Genomic DNA, 24,289 nt, shown 5'->3' on the forward strand with positions numbered 1-24,289 from the left:
AAAATGTGAGATGAACACTGAACGTGAGGTTTTGATACATTGACTGCCATACGACCTGCCGGTCAGTCATGTTGGTCAACGTGGATCGATGGGTCAAAGGGCAATTCAAAAATACACCGGTGCAGATGTCTTGACAGGGTCTATTTGTCACCTCTCGGTGGCTTGAATCCAGAGGAGGGTTGTCACCTGTTCTAGCTTTCCCGTGATTATCCTGTTTTCAAAGTGGCTGTTCTGTGAAATCTGTAAATCTTCCTCGGGTATTAAAAGTTATGTTTTTGTGATTTGCGTGATAATTCACCACTCCTGTGATTCACGTCTTGGCTCTTTGTACCTGAGAGGTGCCAGGCCATGGGTTGTGGCTGGGTCTGGACACGACATTTTTGAGCAAAATGCCTGTGGTGGTTTTAGGTTTTCTCCCTGAATGCAAAATTCTGCTGACAACGGAAATTTTTAATACGCAGTTGGCTCTACCGAGTTGGTTACGAGTAATTGCGTAGATTTAATAAAATTATGACCGAATTTAGTCAAACATGTGTAAATAGGGTTTGCCAGCACTACATCGAGTGTGGCGGCTTTGTATTAAGAATAGCATACGCAACTGCCTGGTCACTGCACAGACGCACAGTGATTGGCCACTGTGCATTTGTGATCTCACCAATGACCACGGGAGAGGTTTCCTGCGGGACACCCCTCCACTCGGTGCTTCGTTTCAGCCGGATCAGTGCGGATCGCCGTCCAGATAATTGTCTTGAGACCCAGCCACATCCACCGCGCCTTGTCTGCACCTAAACGTGTTCCTAGAACTACAGGGAATACAGGGGACATAAAATAACAAAGGATCGGTATGGATAGGCGTATCTTGTGCTCTAGTGGTAGTGCCTTGTGCCAAAATCCCTGCCCCCAAGCCGGGCGAGCAGCAGCAGCGAGGTGGGAAACGAGGCGCTGACGCCCGTGTCGCAATCCGTCAAACGAGTCCCCTCGTCGTCTTCGCCGCCGGGAGAGGCCCCCGAGGGCGTGGCCACCACCTGCGGGGCCACGACGGGGCCTGAGCGGCGACAACTTCGAGGGAAATGGGAACTGAGGAACGGTCGCGAGTCGCAGCGCTGGCCCCGCTGGGCCGGGGGCCGCGGGCGACGGGCGGCTGACGGGGAACCGTGACGACATCCTCAGCAGCGGCGCTGCGCGTTAGGTAATCAAGCGGCAGGGGCCGCATATCGAAATTAAACGACAAGCTGCTGGAGGGAAGAAGCGCAATGAAGGATGTTTCCAATTTGCCGTATATCGTCTGCCTATTGTACGTGTGTGTGTGTGTCTATAGCTTGTTCTAACATGCAATGCACTGCGGTCGCGTGCTGTCCCTTCGTTGAACTCTGCCGGGACCGTCTGGCACGTCGTTACAATTTTACATATTTAAACATAACGCACCCGTAAACATGAATGAGAACAATTATTGAGTAGATTTGGTGGTAGTGCCGTTGTTACAGCGCAAGTGATTATCACGAAGGTGAAGTTTCACGGACACGGTCTGCAGTTTTAGAGTGGCGGGCGATGTTGCGAGGTGTAATCCCGATCCATTATTCACAGGTGGGCGCCGTGGTGGCTAGGAGATGTTAACTACCTTGCGTGGTATACAGGAGGTCGTGGATTCGATCCCGACCCTGACGCCTGTATCTTTGAAGTTTGCATCTCTCTTCCCGTAGTTTGCGTCTCTCCTCCACTGCTGGTGATGATAAGCTCGATACTTAATTTATTATTTACTTTAGGGGGGCGCCACGATTGCGTGATGTTCTCTTCCTCGCCCGGTTTGCAGGTTGGGAGTTCCATCCCAACCCTGACGCCTGTGTATTTTGAGTTTGCGTGTTCTCCCCATGGTGACGTGGGCTTTTCTCCTGGTCCTCCGGTTTTCCCTCCACACTTAAATTCAACATGTGTTTCGAGTATTTGGCTGCTATAAATGTCCACATGATAAGCCACTTCGTTGAGCTATCATTTGTGTCCAGGTCGCTTCTTAAATAGCTCAGTGAGCCTTACCTGGTACAAACATTTATTTTCTATTTTTTTTATTGTGCGTTTTTTGCTTTTATTATTTTCAATTTATTTTTATTTTTAGTTTTCTATCTACGTGACTTTACCGAAAGAACCAAGAATATGAATATATATATAGTTTTACAGGTAATTTCTTGAACTGTAATATCTTGGACTTTGACAAATTTGCACCATAACTCCGGCACACAGTGGCTGACTCTCTTTGCACGTCACCAGGTGATCTTTAACGTCCGCTGTGAAACAAACGGCGTGTAGTGCTTCAGAGTTAATACAGCCACGGCAGTAGTAGCCAGGGTGGGCGAGCCGATTCGAACCGTGAACCCTTGCAACAAGCGGCGAACGCCCTACCGCTGGGCCGCGTCACTGGCCAAATATTTGGAAACAAAATGATTGCATGCTTACAAATACGCACACTGACAGAGTCATTCACAAATGGACACAAACACAATAAGAAAGACAAATATCCTCCATGTGGCCTACACACACTGTTTGGACAAGTGCTGTGAGCGAGCATCCATGGAGGCAGGCACGGCGCACGGGCGGGCGGGCGGGTGGCCAGAACCACGCCGGGCTGCCTTCGTATCCCCAGTGCTGATGCTTACAGACCTCCAGCTACTAATTTAAGGCTGAATAGCCCTAGGACGCCACGGTGGCTAGATGTTAACTACCTCGCCAGGTATACAGGAGGTCGTGGATTCGATCCTGACCCAGACACCTGCTGTATATTTCGAGTTTGTTCTCCCCGTGGTCATGTGGATTTTTCCCCGGGTTCTCCGGTTTTTCCCACCACACTTAAAATCAACTTGCGTTTAGAATATTTAGCTGCTATAAATTTCCAAATGATAAGGCATTTCATTGGGCTATAATTTGTGGCCATGTCACTTCTGAAATATAGCTCAGTGAGCCTTATCTTGTAAAATAAAAATAAAATAGTTTTAGGGGAGGCCGAGAACTGATATTCGCTCCTTATATTGTCTGTAAGCAGCAATTGAACTCGGGTTGCCTGGTTCGTGGCACAGTGTACTAACCACTACCGCTCCCCACACTCACGTATGCGTACATACAAACACCCACACACACAGGCAAACATTCGACCTCGTATATTTATGCTCCTCAGGTGACGCTCAAAAGCTCCCAGCCCCGCTGCTCACTCAGATCTCGACAGCAAACAGCCGAGCCCCGTAGTGATCAAGACCTGTGGATTTTGGGGGCTTTAAAGGGATTTTATTTTCAAAAACCATTTCGGGTTTTTTTCCCCGAGCAAAAGAAGTCGTCTGGCAACCTAAAGCTGGTGTACTTTTGACAGATCCAATTCTGTCTGGAAGATACTGGAATTACCCAAACTCGCAGCTCACACGCATCATCAGCACAAGGTCAAGGCGAGGTGGCTCTCCGTGAGAAAGGACAAACGGAGATATTGGCCCAGGGCTTGCGATGTAAATTCATGAGGCAAACACGAAGCCCTCCTCTCGGAAGTGGCTGGCGCCCGTCGAGAGCGAGGCTTTCCCGTCGTGATAAATCGTGTTCAGTGGAAGCGTTGGCTGGATAAGCCGTGTACCCTGGCCGCGGTGCTGAGCCCTACACTGGGAGAGCACCGGTTTGGTTCCGGTGACATGAAATGTACAGTATCTTCATCGGCCATGGTCAATCTACTGCTGGATGAAGTCCTCTTCAAGCCGCCACCATCTCTCGTGGTCCTGTGATGTCAGAATATTGCATTCCCACCAAACATGTTCCTCCTGGAATAATATTCGTTTCCCCCTATGAGACAATATTCGACAATGTGTTTTTCTACTGAATATTTATACCCTTTTATTGTTATAAAGGAACCTTAACTAGAACTGGAACAAATATTTGCTGGAGGGAACCGATCTTAGTTCCCCTGGGGGTACAAATATGATAAAGCATGTTCATCAAATCAATGACTGGGTGGGAGGGTGCCCTGGCGGTTGGTGAACCACATGCTGATGGATCAATTGTTTGGCAGAGCCGACGTTTGTTTACTGTCCTGTGACTTCCACGTGGGAATTGACTCAACGTGCCATCTCTGGTAAAGTGGACAAGAGCGATGCTGTGACATCACTCGCAAGAGCGTGACATTGTCAGCCCATACCCGAGCTCAAATCCCACATTTAAATATTTATTCAGATTTGTACATTGACGATTTGTTCAAAACGGTACGTGACTACCGTTTTGCCAAGTTTCCTGGAGAATGGAATTAATTTAATCTTGCTCTAGCCTGGTTAGATAAAAGTCCAGAGCCGGAACTTGACACTTTGTCGTACGGGCGAGGTGGCATCCTCGTGCCGAACCCTCCCCGCCTTCCTGCGGCACCGGCGCCGTCTCCGGCACTATCCCACCAATATTTCAGTTTGCAACAATTCGCCTTGGCCACCTATTCGGGCGGTGCCCGCTCCACCCTCGCTGCAGCACTGCAGAGGAGGACACTGATTTGTTGATGCCTGCGGGGGTTGCAGGGCAGGCGTACAGACGGTGCGACGATGGTGGACAGTGGTTGGTGGCGCCCAACCAAAACAAAACGTGGACAAACTACAATGAGTGCATGCAGATGGGCAGCCACGATGACAACTTGGAGGTGAGAGGACGCGCACACATCCAGGGTGGCAGCGCAGTGGTCACACTCGCAGCAGGGCGATGCCAAGGTTTGATTCGCCACTGGGGAACCTTCCTGTGTGTGCAGTCTGTTCTACGGGCACTGCCTCTGGGTTTTCCGGTTAACTCCCAGAGACAAAGATCCCCCGTGTAGCCTTAACAGACTGTTGGGGCAAGTGCTGTTAGCGAGCAGCTATGAAGGTTGGCACGGCATACGAGGGGGTGGGTGGCCAGCACCACGCCCGGACGCCTTTGTCTCCCTATGGTGATGTTTTACACACCGCACCAGATCCTCATTTGGGGCTGAGTAGACCTAGGGGAGGCACAGGACCGGGTTAAAGATATGCACCACTGTTATTGGTCGTGAGCGGAAATCGAACTTGGTTCGTCGGGTTCTTTGCTCAGCGCTAACCACTGCGCCACCACTTACACACATACACGAACACGTGTGTGTGTGTGTGTGTGACACATACATAGATACGCTAACACGTGTGTGTGTTGACACATACACAGATGCACGAACACGTGTGTGTGTGTGTGTGTCTGTTGACAAACACGATCAGACAAAAATGGACCTCAGGTGACGGGTGGGCAGGGAGATGCCTTCAAGGCCACATCGCCGGCTCGCCGCGAGAACGGCCGACGCTTTGAGAAGTGTTGCCACGGCGCGTTGACTGTACGGTGGACGTGGATTTAAACAGTAATCGAGTTTTAGATCAGGCCACGTAATGATCTGACCAAATCTGTGCCATGATGAAACCTCCACCACCCGATCAAAAATTCACGCATCTCGATAAATAAACACCTTAATCTGTATTTCTCAAAAACCTCTAGGGTACTTCCCGACGAGGTTGGAAGCTGAAACTTGGTACATAAGTAGCTTTTAGGACACAAAAAATAGGAAAAGAAAAATCCGAGATTTTTCAGTTGAAGGCCCCCAAATCTCGATTTTAAGTTCTGCATAAACATGTCTGTGCGTGTCATTCAGAAACCGTTCAAAATACAAGATTGCCTTTTTTGTCGTTTGATAGAGCGTTAAATAGCAAATAAAATTTAAGTGAGAACCATTCTATCTTTTATTGGTTTTGAGATTTCTGATTCAAGCAGTTTTGAAATAAAAAATACGCATTTTTATTTGTTCAAATCGGAATAATTCGAAAACGGTAAAAGATAGGAGCTTCCCCTCATAGAGTATTAAGTTAATACATTTTAGTTTTTTCTAATAAAAAAAAAGAACGGAATTTTTTTAATTGAGTGGTTTCCGATGGATACGTCTTAAAATATACGAATTTTAATCAAGTCGTCAGTTTTTGTTTTGTGGAAAATACACATTTATGAAGTAGTTGTAAGTGTTTGATCGTGGATAAAATATTATGAAAAGTCATATCAAGTTAATTATTATATTTATTGAAAACTTTTGCCTGGGGAAGACAGGCTTTATGAACTAGTATATCATAACTGGCTGCAAAAACCTACACGTGAAGTGTTTTATTGTTTTTTGTTAGCCAGGCAGCAGCAGCAGCAGCAATGTCTGCCCTCAGACCACCGCTGGGCTTAGCGGACAGTGCGCCTTCCATAATGGTCTGTCGCCAATCTGCCTTGCACCACGCCTCCAGCTGCATCCCCGCCCGTGCAGGCCTCCCTGCTCAACCCAGCAGGGAGGCCTCGGCCGGTTCGCAATTGTGCTGAGCAGGCCGCAAATCGTCGCGTTAAGTGAATGAGGAGGAGGATGAGGAGCGAGCCCTCGGGGCCCAGTGGGGTGCCACTCGGGCAGGAGGTGGCCGTCACGAGGCACAACGCGGGTTTGGGGGCTGAGGTGCCACGTTTGACGGTCGCCGCATCATCATCGCGCGGTGCTTTCAGATGCGTGTTTCTGCAGCCGTCTGGAACGCTCTTGCTTCCGATATGAGGAAGCCATTGGAGCTGCGCACTTTTAAACCATCTAAATTGAAAACGCATTTCTTTAGAACTGCTTTTTGTGTTTAGTTTGTTGTCCTTACCCCACACCTCCGATTAGCATGGTTGGATACGTACGGTGCGAAAGACATTATACATACATACATACAAACATACGTCCGTTCAGGGTGTTAAGGTGTTCAGCCGCCCGTGGTTAAACCTGGGATTCCAGGTAGAGCGAGAGGTGATGGCTTATCATAGCTCATCGGATTCCTCCAGTCTAAATAAAGACTGATTCTGAGAGCCTCAGATTGCAAACCAATATTTGCACACACACACACACACTCTTGTTACCACAAAGTTAACACCGTATGGGCTTAAAAGGAAGAGCATATTATAATAAGTGACGTTTCAGGCAATGGCCCTTCTTCGTTGTACATTCATTATTTAAATTATTTGTGTGCTATGAAGAAGAGCTATTGCCTGAAACGTCACCTGTTGTATATTTTTCCTTTTGAGGCCACAGAGGTACAGTTTTTATTTGTGCTTGTGTACCACTGCCAATGCAGATATTGTGTTGAATATTCTTACAGTTTGATGATAACTGAATTTGACTTTGATCATCAGAACATTTTTGTTTTATTGACATTATAAAAATTATGAACGCTAAGAAATGACTCTGCGTATTCTGTGTGTGCATTTATATACGACATGCATGCATGTGTGCTTGTGTGTATGTCTTTGTGTCTTTATGTTTCCCTATGTTTATGGCTGTGAAGATGTGTGTGTATTTGCATTTATGTGTTTGTGCAATTGTGTATGACTTGTGTGCACATGTCTGCGCATGTGTGCTTGCATGTGCATTTGCATATACTGTATGGCTCTGCATGTGTGTGCAGCCACTTTAGTGATGAATATATGAACCGTTCACGGGCCTCCCCTAGGTGAACTCAGCCAAAACGAGTAGCTGATGCGGTGTGTAGACATCAGCACTGGGGAGACGAAGACTGCCCTCACATGCCGAGTCGGCCTGTGTAAGTGCTCGCCAACAGCACTTTGTCCCAGCAAGCTGTGCAGGCTCTCGGGGACCTTTGTGTGTATGCGAGCACAGGAGATCCACCGCCTGTACACGCTCTCCACCATCGGCTACTCCGTGTCCATGGCCTCGCTCTTCGTCGCACTCTCCATCCTCGCCTACCTCAAGTAGGTCTGCGTGGACACACGCGACATTCTACTGTTCATTAACTATCTTTTATTTTACCAGGTAAGGCCCACTGAGCTATGTAGCTCTATTTCAGAAGTGACCTGGCCACAAATGACAGCCCAACGAAGTGACTTTATTACAGACAAATACTCTCAGCGCGTGTTGTTGATTCTACATATGGAAGGAAAAACCCCGAGAACTTTGAATATACAGGCGTCATGGTCGGGATCCAACCCATATGAGGTAGTTAACATCTCGCCACCGTGGCACCCACATTGACTTGGGCCTGCTGTAGGTTTACTCGGCCTCAACGCATCCCCAGTGCTCTGTCTTAAACACCAATACTGGGCAGTGATGGCTTGTCATCCAGCATTGTGGAAGCGAGGGTTCGTGGATTGCCCAGATGTTGTGAAACTCCCTTTCCATGGGCGTGCCATAACCTGGCCCCTCAGGAGAGAGCAGTACAGCAAACATGTGGACTCTGACTATTTCATCTGTACGGGGCAGAGCGTTGCCACCCTTGAATGGCATCTCAGAGTGCTCCGGTTTACTTCCGCATGTCAACACTGACTCATTGGCTACTAACACCTTCATATGCAGAAGACCAGTTCATCACGTGGTTGTTGCCTTCCCACGTGTCTGTGATTCCTCCTCGCGCCTCTGGGTTGTCCTCCTTCTCTGTTTGAGAGAGAGCGGATGCTGTGTGGCGGCGCACTGTTACGAGTTGTCACCTTTATCATAAGATAATGGGATGTGAAAGATGCTCGCAAGCAGCACTCGATCCTGATTAGGCCAAACAGAGGGGGGCGATTTACAGGAGCTCAAGCAGTTGCAAATGTGCCCAAAGTCACTTTTCAGAAGCACAGATGATAGTCTCGTCCAAATTGGACATTAATGCTCTCGTGGCATTCGTTGTTGACGAAGAGCAAAGGTGCCAACTCTCGTGTCTGGTGAAATGTCACCACAGCTCAATAGCGTCTGTGGCCAGGCCTAATTACCCTGACCCCGATAATCATCAACAATCAATGATAGTTTTCTCTTTGCTGTAACTGAGACGAGCGCAGCTCAGCGAGTCTTTCCAGTAAAGGCACTTTTAGCTGTAAGTTAAATCATTCTAATTCCATTTCAACAAGACGCCTGAAACTCCGAGCAATCTCGCCATGCCGCCCTGACTGTGCGACTTGCGTGAAACGCGCACACACACGCACACACACACACGCGCACACACAGGCACACACACACACGCACACACAGGCACACACACACGCACACACAGGCACACACACACGCGCACACACGCACACACACACAGGCACACACAGGCACACACACACGCACACACACACGCACACACAGGCACACACACAGGCACACACACACACACGCACACACACAGGCACACACACACGCGCACACACGCACACACACGCGCGCACACACACACGCAGTCTGCGTCCTCACCCTCATTCTCCCGCTATCGATGAGAGCGGCTTGGGGTCTCAGTCACTTTGGCGCTGGCTGCCAGCGCCGTTTGTTGGAAGCGGCGCGGTTTGCCGCGGGCTGTGATCGCGCGCCAAACAATCACACTTATTGTGTCGATCGAACCGTAAAGACCCCGAGGATTTGAGCTCTGAGGGGGTTCGGCCGCCTCCCTTCCCAAGCAGTTTGGCAATTGATTATTTATTTGTGGCCTTTTGTAGCCCTGCGAGTAACCGAGTTAGAATGCTAAATGGGGCCGGTTTAATAGACACTAATTAAAGGGCATTTGGTAAATTGGATAGAAGCTGAAGCTGAGGATTTTGGGGCTCGTGGGCAAGCGGTGCGGTGCGCTCGGGACAAGGGCTGCTGACCGAGCCGAGCCAGTGACGGAAGCGAACGGAGGGGGGGGGAAGGATTTTATTTGATTTGGAACCGAGGCCCCTTCCCCGCACGCTCGCGCAGCACGACGAACCCCTGGGGGGGGAGCTACGCAAGAGCCGCTGATTCCACCGATCGGATCAGCGGCTCCGCCCGACGTGGTTCCCTCCCCGTCACGAGAGACGCAGTGCAGGTGGCGAGGTTGCCGTGACGCTCCCAAGGGATATCCCCGTGAAGGTGCCGCGAACACCGGAATTGAGCGGCGGAGATGGTAAAGGAGAAGGCTGTCATTTGCGACAGGGAAGGGGAGGCACCCAATCTGTGTGAGAAGCACACAAGCCGCAAGCTAGCCCTACCCCTAACTCTCACCACCTAGGCCCCTCTGGCCCTTGGGCCCTGGTGCAGTTGTATGTCTGTCACCTGGTAATTTCTCACGGAATGTTTTCTGGATCGCTGGCGGATTGCGGCACGTGGCGCGTGATTTGTACTTGCGGCGCGAGGTCCACCGGGTGCGGTGGCGCCGGGGCGCATCGAAATATTCTGGGTCGCCAACCCAGCGGCTGGAAGTAAAGCCCTCCTCTCCCATCCTCTCCCCGCTGTGCCTCAGGAAGCTGCACTGCACACGCAACTACATCCACATGCACCTGTTCGTGTCCTTCATCCTGCGAGGGGCAAGCTTCTTCGTGTGCAACATCATGATCGAGGCGGCGATGCCTAGGGCGGGGGCCGTCGTGGGCTCCTGGGCCGAGGGCGGCGACGCCGACGCGATCTTGCTGGAGGAGCTACGCACCTTCACGGCCGTGCCGACGCTCGACAAGTCCCCTTACGTGAGCTCCCTCTCCGTGTGCCCGCTGCCCCAGTGCGCCCCGCACTGTGAGTGTGTGTGTACGCGTGTTGAACTTCTTTCGCGCCGTATGCAGCAAGCCGTGCTCATCGGCGGTGCGTGTGAATGCGATCAGTCAATCTCCAGGTCTCACGTGGTGGGGGTAAGGTGAGGGTACTCATACATCGTGTTAAGGATGTCTAGCCAGCCCCCCCGCCGCCCCCCTCCCCCTATTTAAATCTTCAACCCCCATGCGCGGGGTCCCCACTTGGCTGGGGATGCGATCCCCCCTCCCACTACGGACGGTCCCGTCGCGCCCAGCTGGAATTCTCGTGGATTTTCTGTCCCCCCCCCCCCTAAAGTCCATCGGCGCATTGTAGCGGGGCTCCCGATTTGTTTCAATAAAAACTTAGAGAAGGAGGTGTGGCCAGGGTGGAGGAGTTGAGCTCAAGTATCCACGGCAGGGGGATGAAGAGCGCTACCCCGAGTGGAGCTCCTTTAGCCAGCACTGCGCCTCTACCTTGACACAGCAACGCCCTTGGGGCCGATACAATGAGTACCGCTTTGTGAGTTGTCAACATTGTAGCGGCCTTGGGGCTGATACAATGAGTACCGCTTTGTGAGTTGTCAACATTGTAGCGGCCTTGGGGCCGATACAATGAGTACCGCTTTGTGAGTTGTCAACATTGTAGCGGCCTTGGGGCTGATACAATGAGTACCGCTTTGTGAGTTGTCAACATTGTAGCGGCCTTGGGGCTGATACAATGAGTACCGCTTTGTGAGTTGTCAACATTGTAGCGGCCTTGGGGCTGATACAATGAGTACCGCTTTGTGAGTTGTCAACATTGTAGCGGCCTTGGGGCCGATACAATGAGTACCGCTTTGTGAGTTGTCAACATTGTAGCGGCCTTGGGGCCGATACAATGGGTACCGCTTTGTGAGTTGTCAACATTGTAGCGGCCTTGGGGCCGATACAATGGGTACCGCTTTGTGAGTTGTCAACAGCACTTGTCCTGCGGAGGAACTGGCGTCTGCCATGGGCACGTGGAATTTCCACCTCTAGCGCAGCACCAACACTTGTTTGATCAGCGAGGCACTTGGACATTTTGCTTGATACGACAGTTAAGTAAATAATTGAATCAGGTGAAAGCTCATTAATAAATTATATGATTGATATCAATAGATTCCATGTTTAAATTATTAAAATTGTGATATATGTATGGGGTACTTATTACACCAGTCATCTGGACCTACACACACTAACTAGCGTGCTGAAGTATGGTCAAACAACCCTCCTCCAGGCAGTATCCCGAGAGTTATTTGCTCGCTATTTATAACCGTGAGCACATCGCTAAGTTGCATGTAACGCGTTGTCTCGTTGGGCTGTCACTCCGTGTCGAGGGCTTCCACTCTCTGCTTCATATTCCACTGCGCTGCAGCGCGCGCATCGCCGAGCGCGAGGTCATTTATCTTGGCGCGCCTCATCAATGTGGAGCGTCTCTGCCCCCCCCCATCCCCTGCAGGGGTCCTGACCCCCACGCCGCCGCTGCTGCTGCTGCTGCCGGTACTCGTCTTGCTGCTGCTGCGGCTGGGGGTGCTGCTTCTGCTGTTTATGATGCTTCTTATATTGCTGCTGCTGCCCCAAGTCCTCCACCCCCACACTGCCCGCCCCTCCCACCGCCCGCCACGTCCCGTCCCATGGACACGGCGCGGTGCCGTCAGCAGCAGCAGCAACAGCAGCAGCTCGTTGCTACAGCAGCGGCAGCAGCGGTAGTCGCAGCAGCGGCAGCAGCGGCGGCAGCAGTCGCTGCTGTAGTCGCTGCGGCGCGCACAGCTGCTGCTGCCGTGGTCCGCGCCTCGTGGGTCGTCGCCTGCGCTCGCCCGCGGCGCGCTGTGAGAGCGAGGGGGTCCAGGGTGGGGGCGAGGGGGTCCAGGGTGGGGGCGAGGGGGTCCAGGGTGGGGGAGAGGGGGTCCAGGGTGGGGGCGAGGGGGTCCAGGGTGGGGGCGAGGGGGTCCAGGGTGGGGGCGAGGGGGTCCAGGGTGGGGGCGAGGGGGTCCAGGGTGGGGGCAAGGGGGTCCAGGGTGGGGGCAAGGGGGTCCAGGGTGGGGGCGATGTCGCATCACTCGGCCGGTCGCTCCCACCCGGCACAGCCCCTCCCCCCCTCCCCCCTCTCACACCGCGATCACCGCGACCCGAGCCAGTGGGTCGGGGTCACGGGTGGCCGCCAATTCGCACTCCCCACGAACCTCACACTCCTCGCCACCTCACCACCTCACACTTCACACACCTCACACACCTCACACACCTCACCACCACACTCCTCACCACCTCACCACCACACTCCTCACCACCACGCACCTCACCGCCTCACCACCACGCACCTCACCGCCTCACCACCACACTCCTCACCACCTCACCACCACACTCCTCACCACCACGCACCTCACCACCTCACCACCACGCACCTCACCACCTCACCACCACACTCCTCACCACCTCACCACCACACTCCTCACCACCTCACCACCACACTCCTCACCACCACGCACCTCACACACCTCACCACCGCGCGCCATCCCTGCAGTGTGGAGCTTATTCAAAGTGGGGGGGGGGGGGCGGGGGATCGTACAAAACTCAACGTGGGCATGATAGTTGATGTAAAAAATAGATACATTTAGATTATAAGAATTTAGAAGGGGGCTGGAGCCTTCACTACGCACACGACACCCCGCTACACACACACACAACTCACGACACACACCACCCACTATACACACACACCACTACACACACCCCACTACACACACCTACACACACCACCCACTACACACACACCACTCACTACACACACACACCACCCACTATACACACACACCACTACACACACCCCACTACACACACCTACACACACCACCCACTACACACACACCACTCACTACACACATCACTACACACACATCACTACACACACACCACTACACACACACCTACACTCACTACGCAAACACACCACCCACTACCCACACACACCACTACACACACACACCTACACACACCACTACACACACACAGCACCCACTACGCACACACACCACCCACTACACACACCACTACACACACACCACTACACACACACCACTCACTACACACACACACCACCCACTACGCACACACACCACCCACTACACACACCCCACTCACTACACACATCACTACACACACCACTACACACACACCACTCACTACACACACACACCACCCACTACACACACACACCTACACTCACTACACACAAACACCACACACACACGGCCACGCCTCTGCACGGGAGTCGTAATTCTCTGGTAAGTTCATCGCTAATTGCCTGACTGTAGGTGCGCTATTAAAAGCACAAGATGTATTGTTTGAAACGAGCCGGGGCTTTAATTGGAGGTTCTAACGAGGCGGGCGGACTTGCAAGTGACGGCACCCGGCCATCAGGCGCGGGCCGGCTGGAGCTCCTCCTAGGGCAGCACGGCTCCGCCACTCGGAGCGACGCCGTCCGCGTCGTCCTCGCTTATCGCTCGCGCACCGCAGCCGAGGGACCGCTTCGCACGTCCCTCGACACGACGAGCCCCAATGATGCGGTGCTCCGCGTGCATTTGTCATCCCGCTGACGGCCGACTGGCCTCCTCCGAGATGCATCTCGCGTCTCGGAGGCGCCTGCCCCTTTACTCGCTGCATCGTTTGACCCTGAACACGAAGGCCGCGTCGATCGTCGTGCGTGCGTACGACGTAATCGGCGTTGACCGCGTGGATGATAAGGGTCGCGAGAGGTGGGCAGTGGCTTCAGGGAAGGCCTTCATCCAGCAGTGGATTGACCGCCGCCGATGATGACAATCGTCCCGTCAGAAGTCTGTACAAAGGACATTGCCCGCAGCGAATCTCCCGAGGGCGACGTCTGGACTGACTGCGTGCTCTCTCCGCAGCTGGGCTGTAAGTTGTCCGTCATCTTCTTCCTCTACTTCCTGGCCACCAACTACTACTGGGTGTTCGCCGAGGGCCTCTACCTGCACAGCCTGGTCTTCATGAGCTTCTTCTCCAACCGCACCAAACACCTGTGGACCTACATCTTCATCGGCTGGGGTGAGAGGCCAGGGGATACTGCAATGAACACTTTCGAAAAGTGAAAAGGGCCCAATTCAAACGGGCGGAGGTGGAGGGTTGGGAAGTTGCAGATCGAGTGGGCAAAAGAGAGGAGTGACCTCCGACAGAGGTTGGACTGCAGGTTTTAGAGTCTTTGGCTGACGCTGTAAATTTCCACGTGATAAGCCATTTCATTAGGCTATCAGTTGTGGCCAGGTCGCTTCCGAAAAAGAGCGACATAGTTCAGTCTGGCCTTACCTGGGTAGCAGAGAGTGCGTGGAGGAGAGTAGATTGAGAGTAGAAGAGGGAGGAGAGGCCGTGGAGAAACTTGAAGTTGACGAGCGTAATCTTCCAATTGCTCTTCAATTTAATCGGAGGCCATTTACTACATGTAAACTCGCAACCCGAGTCCCTACGGTAACCCAGAATTCCACTGCGCGCACTCCACGGTGCAGGCACTGCAGAGCAGGCAGGGACACAGCCGGCGGTGGCAGCAGCAGCAGCTGCTGCTGCCACCACCACCGCCACCACCCCCACCGCCGCATTCACAAAGACAGCGTCGTGGCTTCTTCTCGCAGAGCGAGCCAGCCGGGGCCCGGCCACAAAGAGAGGGGTGCGGGGGAGGTTATCTGGGAGGCACCGCGTTCCCCCAGAGAGAACCTCGTACATACGTGGCGCGCGACGAGATATGGCCCCTGCAATTGTCCGCTCCAATCCATTTATCTGTGCCTGACTGTGTTGTTGATTTTGTTTATTTCGGCCGCTCGATGTCGTTGTTGTTTTGTTGCGCAATGATGGCGTTTGGCGCCCAGGGTTCCCGACGCTGTTCGTCGGCGCCTGGGCCGTCGTGCGTGCCGTGCTCGCCGACACCAGGTGAGGAGCGGTCGTCCCTCGGCTCCCCCTCGCTCACCCATCTCCGTCGTGCTCACGCCAGCACCACACACAGTGCGACTAGCCAGTGATGGATATTCCACATTACTGTGGCTGGGCCTGTCGTGAGAACAGCCAATGCTCATTTGGAGCAGTACTCATTTCATTACCCTAAAAGGATAACGATTGATGACAATCATGATGATGATGATGACGATAACGATAATAATGATGAAGTGAATGTTGAATGATGACAACGATGGCGATTCTGAGTCACTAACTCCACAACATTTACAGAAAGTAATTTTTATATATAAAATAAATAAAAAGCACATCCACAAATAATGTAAAATACAATGTCATCTGAAAATACTCTGCACCGAGCTTGCACAATCGCCTGCTAATTGACAATTGAATGAAAACCCAAAAATAGGAAGAGCTCAAACCAAACAAGCCCCAATTTCCCACGGGGCCAGCGACTCCTGATTGCCCAGGTTGTTATCACAGCCGTGTGTCTGGAAGGTCGTCGCCATTAATTCCAACAACAAAGCCAAATATGTTTGTGTACGAGCAACCGGCCATGGGTCGCGTGCCCCCTTGGGTTTCACTCGGTGGTTCGCAAACTTTTCGGTGCAGTGCCCCCTCACCCCACCCCCCAGGCTACTCACGCCAGGATACACAGAGAATGTGCCCACGTCCCTAGTCAACGCGCCTTTAGCAAGGCGTTCGCTTCACGTGACGATGACGATTCCTGCGCACATTCAACATTTCCCCTGCACGGTATCCATACCACAGTCTTCGTCTGCTTCTGCTGTCCGGCCTCTCGGTCTCCGCCAGTGAATGCCACTCGATGACGTCGTGGGGCTGGAAAGTGCCAGGGAATGGCAGTGCAGCAATGGGTTTGGTCCACAGAGTTTGGTCCACTCACTCGATAGAGTCACACATGTGTTGATTTTCTCCGGCTACTCCAGTTTCCTCTGACATGCAAAACATTGGTCATATTGGCCAAACATCCCAATGCAGGACCCTCGTTAAAAGGAGTCTGAAGACTTTGACTTCATTGTGTGCTCGGGTAGAGTGGTGCCTTGCCCTGCGCTATGGACCCTGCGACTTGAGTTGGTTCTTGGACATGGCTAACCTCAGTTGCGAGCGATTTTCTGATCCATCACCAACTCGCACTGCCCAGTCTGGTAGAGTAGGGTAGCAAAGTAGGGTAGCAAAGTAGGGTAGCAAAGTAGGGTAGCAAAGTAGGGTAGCAAAGTAGGGTAGCAAAGTAGGGTAGCAAAGTAGGGTAGCAAAGTAGGGTAGCAAAGTAGGGTAGCAAAGTAGGGTAGCAAAGTAGGGTAGCAAAGTAGGGTAGCAAAGTAGGGTAGCAAAGTAGGGTAGCAAAGTAGGGTAGCAAAGTAGGGTACAAAAAACGAATTTCCTCACACGGCATGGGGAGGCGTTTATCCAGCATTGGTGGGTCTGACATTATGATATTATTGTGCGTGATGTGAATTCATTCCCAGATGCTGGAACATCAACGCCGGCAACATTAAGTGGATCTACCAGGCACCCATGATCATTGCAAACACAGTAAGTGGCGCTCCAGAACAAACGGCAGTCACAGACAACGCCACAGTGCCAAGGCCGGCATCTCTGTGCTCAGACAAGGAGAGGTTCGCGGTTCCTGTGTCCATTCACAGCCATCGGGCTGTGGTATACATTCGACACTGCTATGGCAGCATACTTTCCAAACCCACCACCGATTTAAGCGGGAGGCTGTCAATATTTAAATCCTTTGACCACATGCCGAATTTTTTTTATTGCATGAAGGAATGTTTTAAATGTAAATATAACGCGATACGAATAGCTTTGTAATTACATCAGTACGTGGTAAAATTGTTTAAATTTCGGCAGCATACAGTTTAAATCGGTCAGGTTGGAAATTGTGCGTTTAGCTTCCGCTGATACCCGGGGCCACCCCTGCCCCCGGGCCAATGAACCCCTCGTCAGCACGAGTCGGGCATCATCGCACCGTGGGATGGTGTTGGGTCATCTCCCCTCCACCGCCCCCCCTTGCACCTCCTCCCCTTCCACCATCACCATCCAGACCTCGCTGGGAGTTCCCGCCTAAGAGGCGCGATCGGCGCCGCTGTCTCCCGCAGGTGAATTTCGCTTTCTTTGTCAACATCGTTCGTGTCCTGGCGACGAAACTACGGGAGACGAACGCCGGCCGCTACGATGCTCGGCGGCAGTACACGTGAGTTGGCACAGTCAGAGCTGCGGGGTGGGCAGGGTGGAGCCGAAGATGATGGAGAGAGTGATTGGCTCATTCCTAATTACGATCGTTCACGACACGGAGCACCTTCGTGGGGCGTGAGAATAAGAAACACCCCACACGCTCCGGGGTGCCCAGTCGCAACGGCAGCGTCGACGTGACTCGGCCCTATTACTCACAGGCTGTCTGAATAATGAGCTCCGTGCAGTGTAAAGAGAGTCGGACTTATGCATATAGATGCGTGATGTTTACTAATAATTGTGCGTCGATCAATCAACGTGCAAATATTCATCGGGGGGAAAACATACGCCGAAAAACACGAGCTACAAATTACGTTGCTGGTTGTCATTTTTCTTCATCTGTAACAAAGGCCTCCCCCATTTCATTCCTTACTTTCCTGAGTCGCTCCTGCCCACTCGTAACCTCCGAAATCTGCGATGTCATCTCGCTGCTTTTGTCTTTTCCGCGGTCTCCCTCTGCTTCTCTTTGCTTCTCTATTCCGCCTCCACCCCGTGGTTAAATTTGTCTCTCGTCAGTCGTTTTCATGACACCTCTGTTCACCGCAAAACACTCAATTGACCGGCTTCTCAGATTAAAAAGGAACAACCCAACGCCCTGATTCAGTCGCGACGTTCACGATGCCGGCGCTAAACGGAAGCGCCGCCTCGGGAGCGCAGAGCGGCACTGACCGACGGCCGTCTGCACTCGCAGGAAACTGGCCAAGTCGTCGCTCGTGCTGACGCTGCTGTTCGGAGCGCACTACATGGTGTTTGCCGGCATGTCGGAATCCGTGGACGGGTGGCTCTGGAAGGCGCGCATGTACTTCGATATGTTCTTCAACTCGCTCCAGGTTCCCTGTGATACCAGCTCATTTGTTCGGCCGATTGCTCATTCGCTCGCTCACTCGATTACTCAATAATTTGTTCACTTGCTCACTAACTTACCCGCTTACCTGATTGCTTGTTCACTCACTCACTCCCTCGATTACCCGATCCCTCGTTCCTATGGTCACTCGGTGCCTCGCTCGCTCACTCAATTACCCGATTGCCCGCTCGCTCACTGCCCTGTCCGTGGCCATGTCACCCCCGTTTCCGGACTGCGTGACATGTCGTCGCTCAACCTCCTACCGTCATTGTCACCCCGCAGGGCTTATTCGTGGCCATCATCTACTGCTTCTGCAATGGGGAGGTGAGTTGCGAACATGCGATCCGTTCTCGCGGAAGCGTCGCTTTGCGCGCGCGACGCCAATCCGAAACGATTTCGTTTCGTGGCTCAACGCGACGCGGTGGCCGTCGACCGAGCGGCCTCGGAACGCGCTCGCGGACGCGGTCGCAGCGACGGCCGCGTCCGGATCTTTCGTGGGGGCGTGAATTAAGCGGCGCGGCCGTTTGCACTGAGGGCGGGCAGCGACGGGATGCACGGGGCGGCCCCCATACGGGGGACCGACCCACGAGGAACGGTGATTATACAGAGCGCTCTCCGCTCGCTCTGCCACGGCGATGGGCCCGGGGCGATCGCCTCTTAACCCCTCATTTCACGCTGCCGACTCTAAGCCGGCCGCTTGCCGTCGTTGCGGCGAGCGTGCGAGCCGGAGATAAGTAATGATTGCTATTCTTTCCCTGCGCTTGAGGTTTATCCAGACAAAAACAATCGTCCTCCATACGAGGCTTTCTCGGCCGTTATGAATTGCCAATTAGGATTGGCAAAAATAGTGCTGCAATGCGTCCCGCAAGGGCGAGCAGACAACACGGTGGGGGAGCACCTGGGCGTCTCCCGTGCCACGCGCACGTGGGCACACACTCGAGGCGTCCGTCCTTGGGTGCGGTAGGGGGGTGGGGGCGGGAGCGCATTGCCCTCTGACCGGTGCCGCTGGATATTTTGAACGTCGCACGCCTCATTACGCGTAAAAAATAACGAGATAGTAGAGCCGGGTTTAATTTGAAATGCGCCGACTGCCCTCGACTTGAACTTTTAATGTCTCCCTCGAGACGAGCACCGCATAAATAACGAGGCACAAAGAAGTTTATCGTTGCACTCGCTGGGCATCCACGAACAGCACGCCGGGTGCCAGACCGGCGTGGACTCTCCATTGGACTCTATATTGCTCTCCACAATGTTGGTTTCAACGAAATATACAATTGATCGCAAAACCATTAAACGAGTTTAGAAATGTACATTGGGAAGGGAAAACTCTGGGCTGGGTGACGGCGCAGTGTGCCGTGAGTAATGAGTGGTCATGGGAGATGGATTAACAACGTTCCCTTTCCACAGTGTTTTCACACAACGATTGGAACAGTGGAAATCTAACTAGTTAATTCAAATAATTTGTGATGTTTAACAATTGCTGTAATGTAAGCGGCAGGCTGATAATATTGCGGTGTTCATATCTCTGCTCATCTGTCAGTGACATTTTGTATTCATCCATGCATGTCGCGTGGTAACGAGTAGCTGAACTGGTGTCGTAGCGGGCAGCTGAGCTGCAATAATTCACAGCCCCTCGTTAATCCACGACTGCATGAAGGCTTCTACATGCAACGCCAAACGCGTGAGGTTTTCTCCACCATAATCCACCACGGGCTTGTGGAAGGGTTCAACTAGAACCGGTCCATACATCACTCGCCACTGACGTGAGCCGTGGCTGGGAATTGAAGTGTCAGGCAAGCGGGCTCGTGGCATCATGTGTCTGTGTTGAACTTCGTTCACGCCGTACGTAGCCAACCGCGCTAATCGGAGGTGTGCTGATCACGTGCTAACCACTGCGCAACCTATCCCTCCCACTATGACATATTACTTGTAGTATTTTACCCCCTCCGGTCGAGTGATGCATTGGCTGGATAAGAGTGCACTGCCTCACCATCACAAGGTTCCCACTTCAAATCCCAGTTGGGGTCCGTACGCCCCTCGTCCCTCTGGGAATGGTTAAACGAGTACCACTCTGGGGGTCAACAGCAGTTGTCCTGGGGACTATCTCACCCACCCTCTCCATAGGAATGTGGAATTCCCACCACTGATTCAGGGCTATAAACGGAATATGATTGCCTCCCTGTGCTCTTTTGAACGAGAAAACTGCTTTATTATTTTTATGTTGCACAAGTGATTGACGCTGTGCCATTGGGATCATGTGACGCCATGGAGGAGCTCTTGCGGAAATCTCAGAGAGAGAGAGTAGTGCAGTGGCCACCAGTGTGCAGGAGAGTAGTGCAGTGGCCACCAGTGTGCAGGAGAGTAGTGCAGTGGCCACCAGTGTGCAGGAGAGTAGTGCAGTGGCCACCAGTGTGCAGGAGAGTAGTGCAGTGGCCACCAGTGTGCAGGAGAGTAGTGCAGTGGCCACCAGTGTGCAGGAGAGTAGTGCAGTGGCTACCAGTGTGAAGGAGAGTGCAGGAGGACACCTGCACAAGAGACGTTTCACGTGGCGGTTTCAGTGAGGTTTAGTTATTTCCGCAGTGCTGCAATGTAGCCATGTGACAAGATTTAAATTAAACATTTTTATTTTCATTCGTCTTCTTAACAGTTTCGATCGCAAAACAAACAATCGTCATCAAGGGACGTTGATGATCGCTTGTGTTGCGATCGAAACGTCGTAGTTTTTTGTTATTTTTGTTATTTTCTTTGATCCTATCTACGTGACTTTACTGAAAAACCCAAGAATGTGAATTTCTGCAGTCACGAAAGCTTTAAGTCAATGTATATTTGTTGTTTAACTTGTGTGTTCTTAACTATATGTAAATGTTAATTTAATTGGTTTTGTGGTAAGTTAAGAAAAGTCTGTGCTGTCCGGTTGCCTTGGTGAAAAATGGGCAGCATCTCTGCCCAACCCTGGCCCAGCCGGCTCAACACTCGACACAAAAATGAAATGAAGTGCAAAATTCGGCACAGAAAAGAAATGCAAGCTTCTTCGATTCGTCCTTAGCCACAATAGTAACACAGCCAATCCATGACAGGTCAAATCAGATTGTTGTGGCAAGCATATTGATGGTTTTAGTGTGGCCAAGAATAACATCATTAAATATAATGGGAGTGACAGGGGAAGTGTCAGCTCTTACATGATATTACCATCAACTGGGTTTTTATATTTGTTGAACGTGAGCAGGTTTTTGTCAGAGCAATCAAGAGCCGTTTTCAAACCAGCGGTCATTCATGGCGAATTATCTGCATGTTGGCCAGATAAATGTTTATTCCTTTGGGCTCGTTTTTTTAACGAGTATGACGCACGAAGTTAACGGTCGTTTTGCAAAGGAGTTGATCGTGTGCTGCGAGCGAAAATGGTGATGAAGCCGGGGCAGTGCGTTCGCTGCTCATCCTAGCAGAGGTTCGCGGTTTGAATCCGGGAGGCCACCCTGGTTAATGCTGTGGGTGCAATGAACTGTAGATGTGCACCTGTCTGCTTCCCAGTGGACGTTTAAAATATCCCGTGATGTTATTCAAAAAAAAGTGTGTGCTTTGTTCGGTATTATTTTTGCACAGTTAGAACCCATTGGACAATAAAAGCTCATTTTGAATGGGAGCCCAGTTACACAATAGAAAACCTGGTTGCAGCAACCACAACAATTACACGAACAAAAAATCCAATAACAACTGTACGTGGCCAAGTTCCAAATGGCAAGGTCGTGCATCATGGTACAACCAGCAGACAAAAATGCAAGGCTCGTAGAATGCATCACATACACAAAACATTTGTAACTTAAAGTCTACAAAGCAGAGCGGTCATTTGCACATATGACGAGGATGGCGAGGTGTTTATCCCAACCATTTTCGCTTGGTTATTCCAGAGATTATCGACGACCACACGAATTAATTTTAAACCGACTTTGGTGCTCCCGGAGTGGGAGACTTCCAGCAGGAACAGGGTGGAGGAGCTTCTCACATCATGGGAATTTACTCAGGGAGGGGTACATTATCCAGATGATATTTTGCAGACTTGTGTTGTAACCCATTGAGGATGAATATAATGCCATGACGTTCCCTGCTTAGATCGAGGGGTGGCCGTTTGCTGGCGTTATGGTTTAAAGTTCCCAAATTTGAAAAAAAAATCTGCAAATTATTCAATTGGGATTACACATAGTGGCATTGCTCCCTACTTGTGAAAGTACTGCACACTGGGAAACACCGCGCCTGTGTTCCTGATGATGGCCTTTGCGCTGTAAGAATGGCGTAAATACCAAATGTATTTAATTATTATATAAATGATCGAGTGAATTATTGAATGAGATTTCAAGGTCCATAATAAAGATGTTTTGGGTTAGGTCGTGAAAGCGCCTCAATGTTAAACTGAGAGATGTTCTCCGCACACAGGTCCAGAATGAAATCCGCAAGGCGTGGGCTCAGTGGAACCTGGCTCAGGACCTGGACAGGAGGAGCCGCAGGGGCTCGGGCCTGCTGGGCACGGGCGGAGGCCACAGGGCCGGGGCGTCGCGCCGGCGCCGGCCCTCGTGGCCCTCCTCGGCGGGCGCTGGCGGCACGTCGCAGCAGCAGCCCTCGACCCACGTGTGCAGCGAGGAGGGCGGCGCCATGGAGGACGCTGGGAAGGCGGCGGTGGCCGCCCCCGTTACCGTCGCCTTCTTTTCCAAGGACCCACAGCACCATCTCGGCCACCAGTGGCGATCCAAACACTCGCACGAGTCGGTGATTTGAGGCAGGATGAGGCCGGGGATCAAGGTATTTGTGTCTGTGTGCTGGTGTGCGTGCGTGTGTGCGTGTGTGCATCAGTGGCGTAGCTATCAAGTGTGCAGGAGGTGCAATTGAACTGTGGCCCTCTGGCTGCTGGGGCCCAGGTGCCAGATTACTAAAATTTAGGAAATGGACAAGGAGCCCCATATCTTGCCTTGAATCTGCACCTATTCCAACCATGTCATGCCACTGCTGTGTGTGTATATGTGTAAGTTTAGTTATGTTATAGCTAACACATGTCCTATGAACTGTCAGCGAGTTTTCGATGCTTCATGTGACCACAGAGTGCACCTAGTCTGGCACAAGTACTTAAGTGACATCACCATCACCACTTAGTGACGAATGCCAACTGTTGTTGTAGTACGTTGGTATTTGCATCCATGTTTGTGTTTTACTATTGACAAAAGTGCTTTTTGGGAGGGAAAGAGAAACCACACACAACGTTTTTCAGCATCGACTTCTCTGCATCAGATCTTGCTCAGAGACCAGGGTTGGTGGATCATTTGATGATGAGCACATGTTGGTGATCCGAGAAACCTGATGGAACCATAGAGAGTTTTCACTGCGCAGCTGTTGAGAGAACCGATGAGATGAACCGCTATTGAGGAAGAGACTCTCTGAGTGAAACGACGACTTACAACTCTCAGATTGTTTTTCTGCAGCGGCCCGTCAAAGTGTTTCTGCTGTGGACGTCGTCACACCAAGTCGCCGCTTACTCGAGCGGGATTTCCAACAACGGTGGATCTGACATTGAAGTAAAACTCATGGCATCCCTGCTGAAAACACACAACCTGGGTGAATAATTTCAACAACGGTGGATCTGACATTGAAGTAAAACTAATGGCATCCCTTCTGAAAACACACAACCTGGGCGAATAATTTATGGTGCATTTTTTTAATAAAACACTCTCAACGTTATTTATT

The 24,289-nt window shown here is 51.7% G+C and overlaps 1 protein-coding gene across 1 annotated transcript in view; it reads left to right on the forward strand.

Annotated features, from left to right (window-relative positions):
* The window catches only part of LOC144943407 (parathyroid hormone/parathyroid hormone-related peptide receptor-like), a 38,114-nt gene extending 14,379 nt beyond the window's left edge, over positions 1-23,735 (forward strand). Inside the window, exons 4-13 of the mRNA XM_078870784.1 lie at positions 4,524-4,642; positions 7,667-7,758; positions 10,224-10,443; positions 14,409-14,565; positions 15,378-15,438; positions 16,947-17,013; positions 17,586-17,680; positions 18,410-18,548; positions 18,845-18,886; positions 22,991-23,735. Of these exons, the coding sequence (XP_078726910.1) occupies positions 4,524-4,642; positions 7,667-7,758; positions 10,224-10,443; positions 14,409-14,565; positions 15,378-15,438; positions 16,947-17,013; positions 17,586-17,680; positions 18,410-18,548; positions 18,845-18,886; positions 22,991-23,329 (1,331 nt within the window). The 3' untranslated portion in view covers positions 23,330-23,735. The remainder of the gene's footprint in view (positions 1-4,523; positions 4,643-7,666; positions 7,759-10,223; positions 10,444-14,408; positions 14,566-15,377; positions 15,439-16,946; positions 17,014-17,585; positions 17,681-18,409; positions 18,549-18,844; positions 18,887-22,990) is intronic.
* Positions 23,736-24,289: the final 554 nt, after the last annotated feature.

This window comes from Lampetra fluviatilis, chromosome 31, assembly GCF_964198595.1.
Source record: "Lampetra fluviatilis chromosome 31, kcLamFluv1.1, whole genome shotgun sequence".
NCBI classification, from domain to species: Eukaryota; Metazoa; Chordata; class Hyperoartia; order Petromyzontiformes; family Petromyzontidae; genus Lampetra; species Lampetra fluviatilis.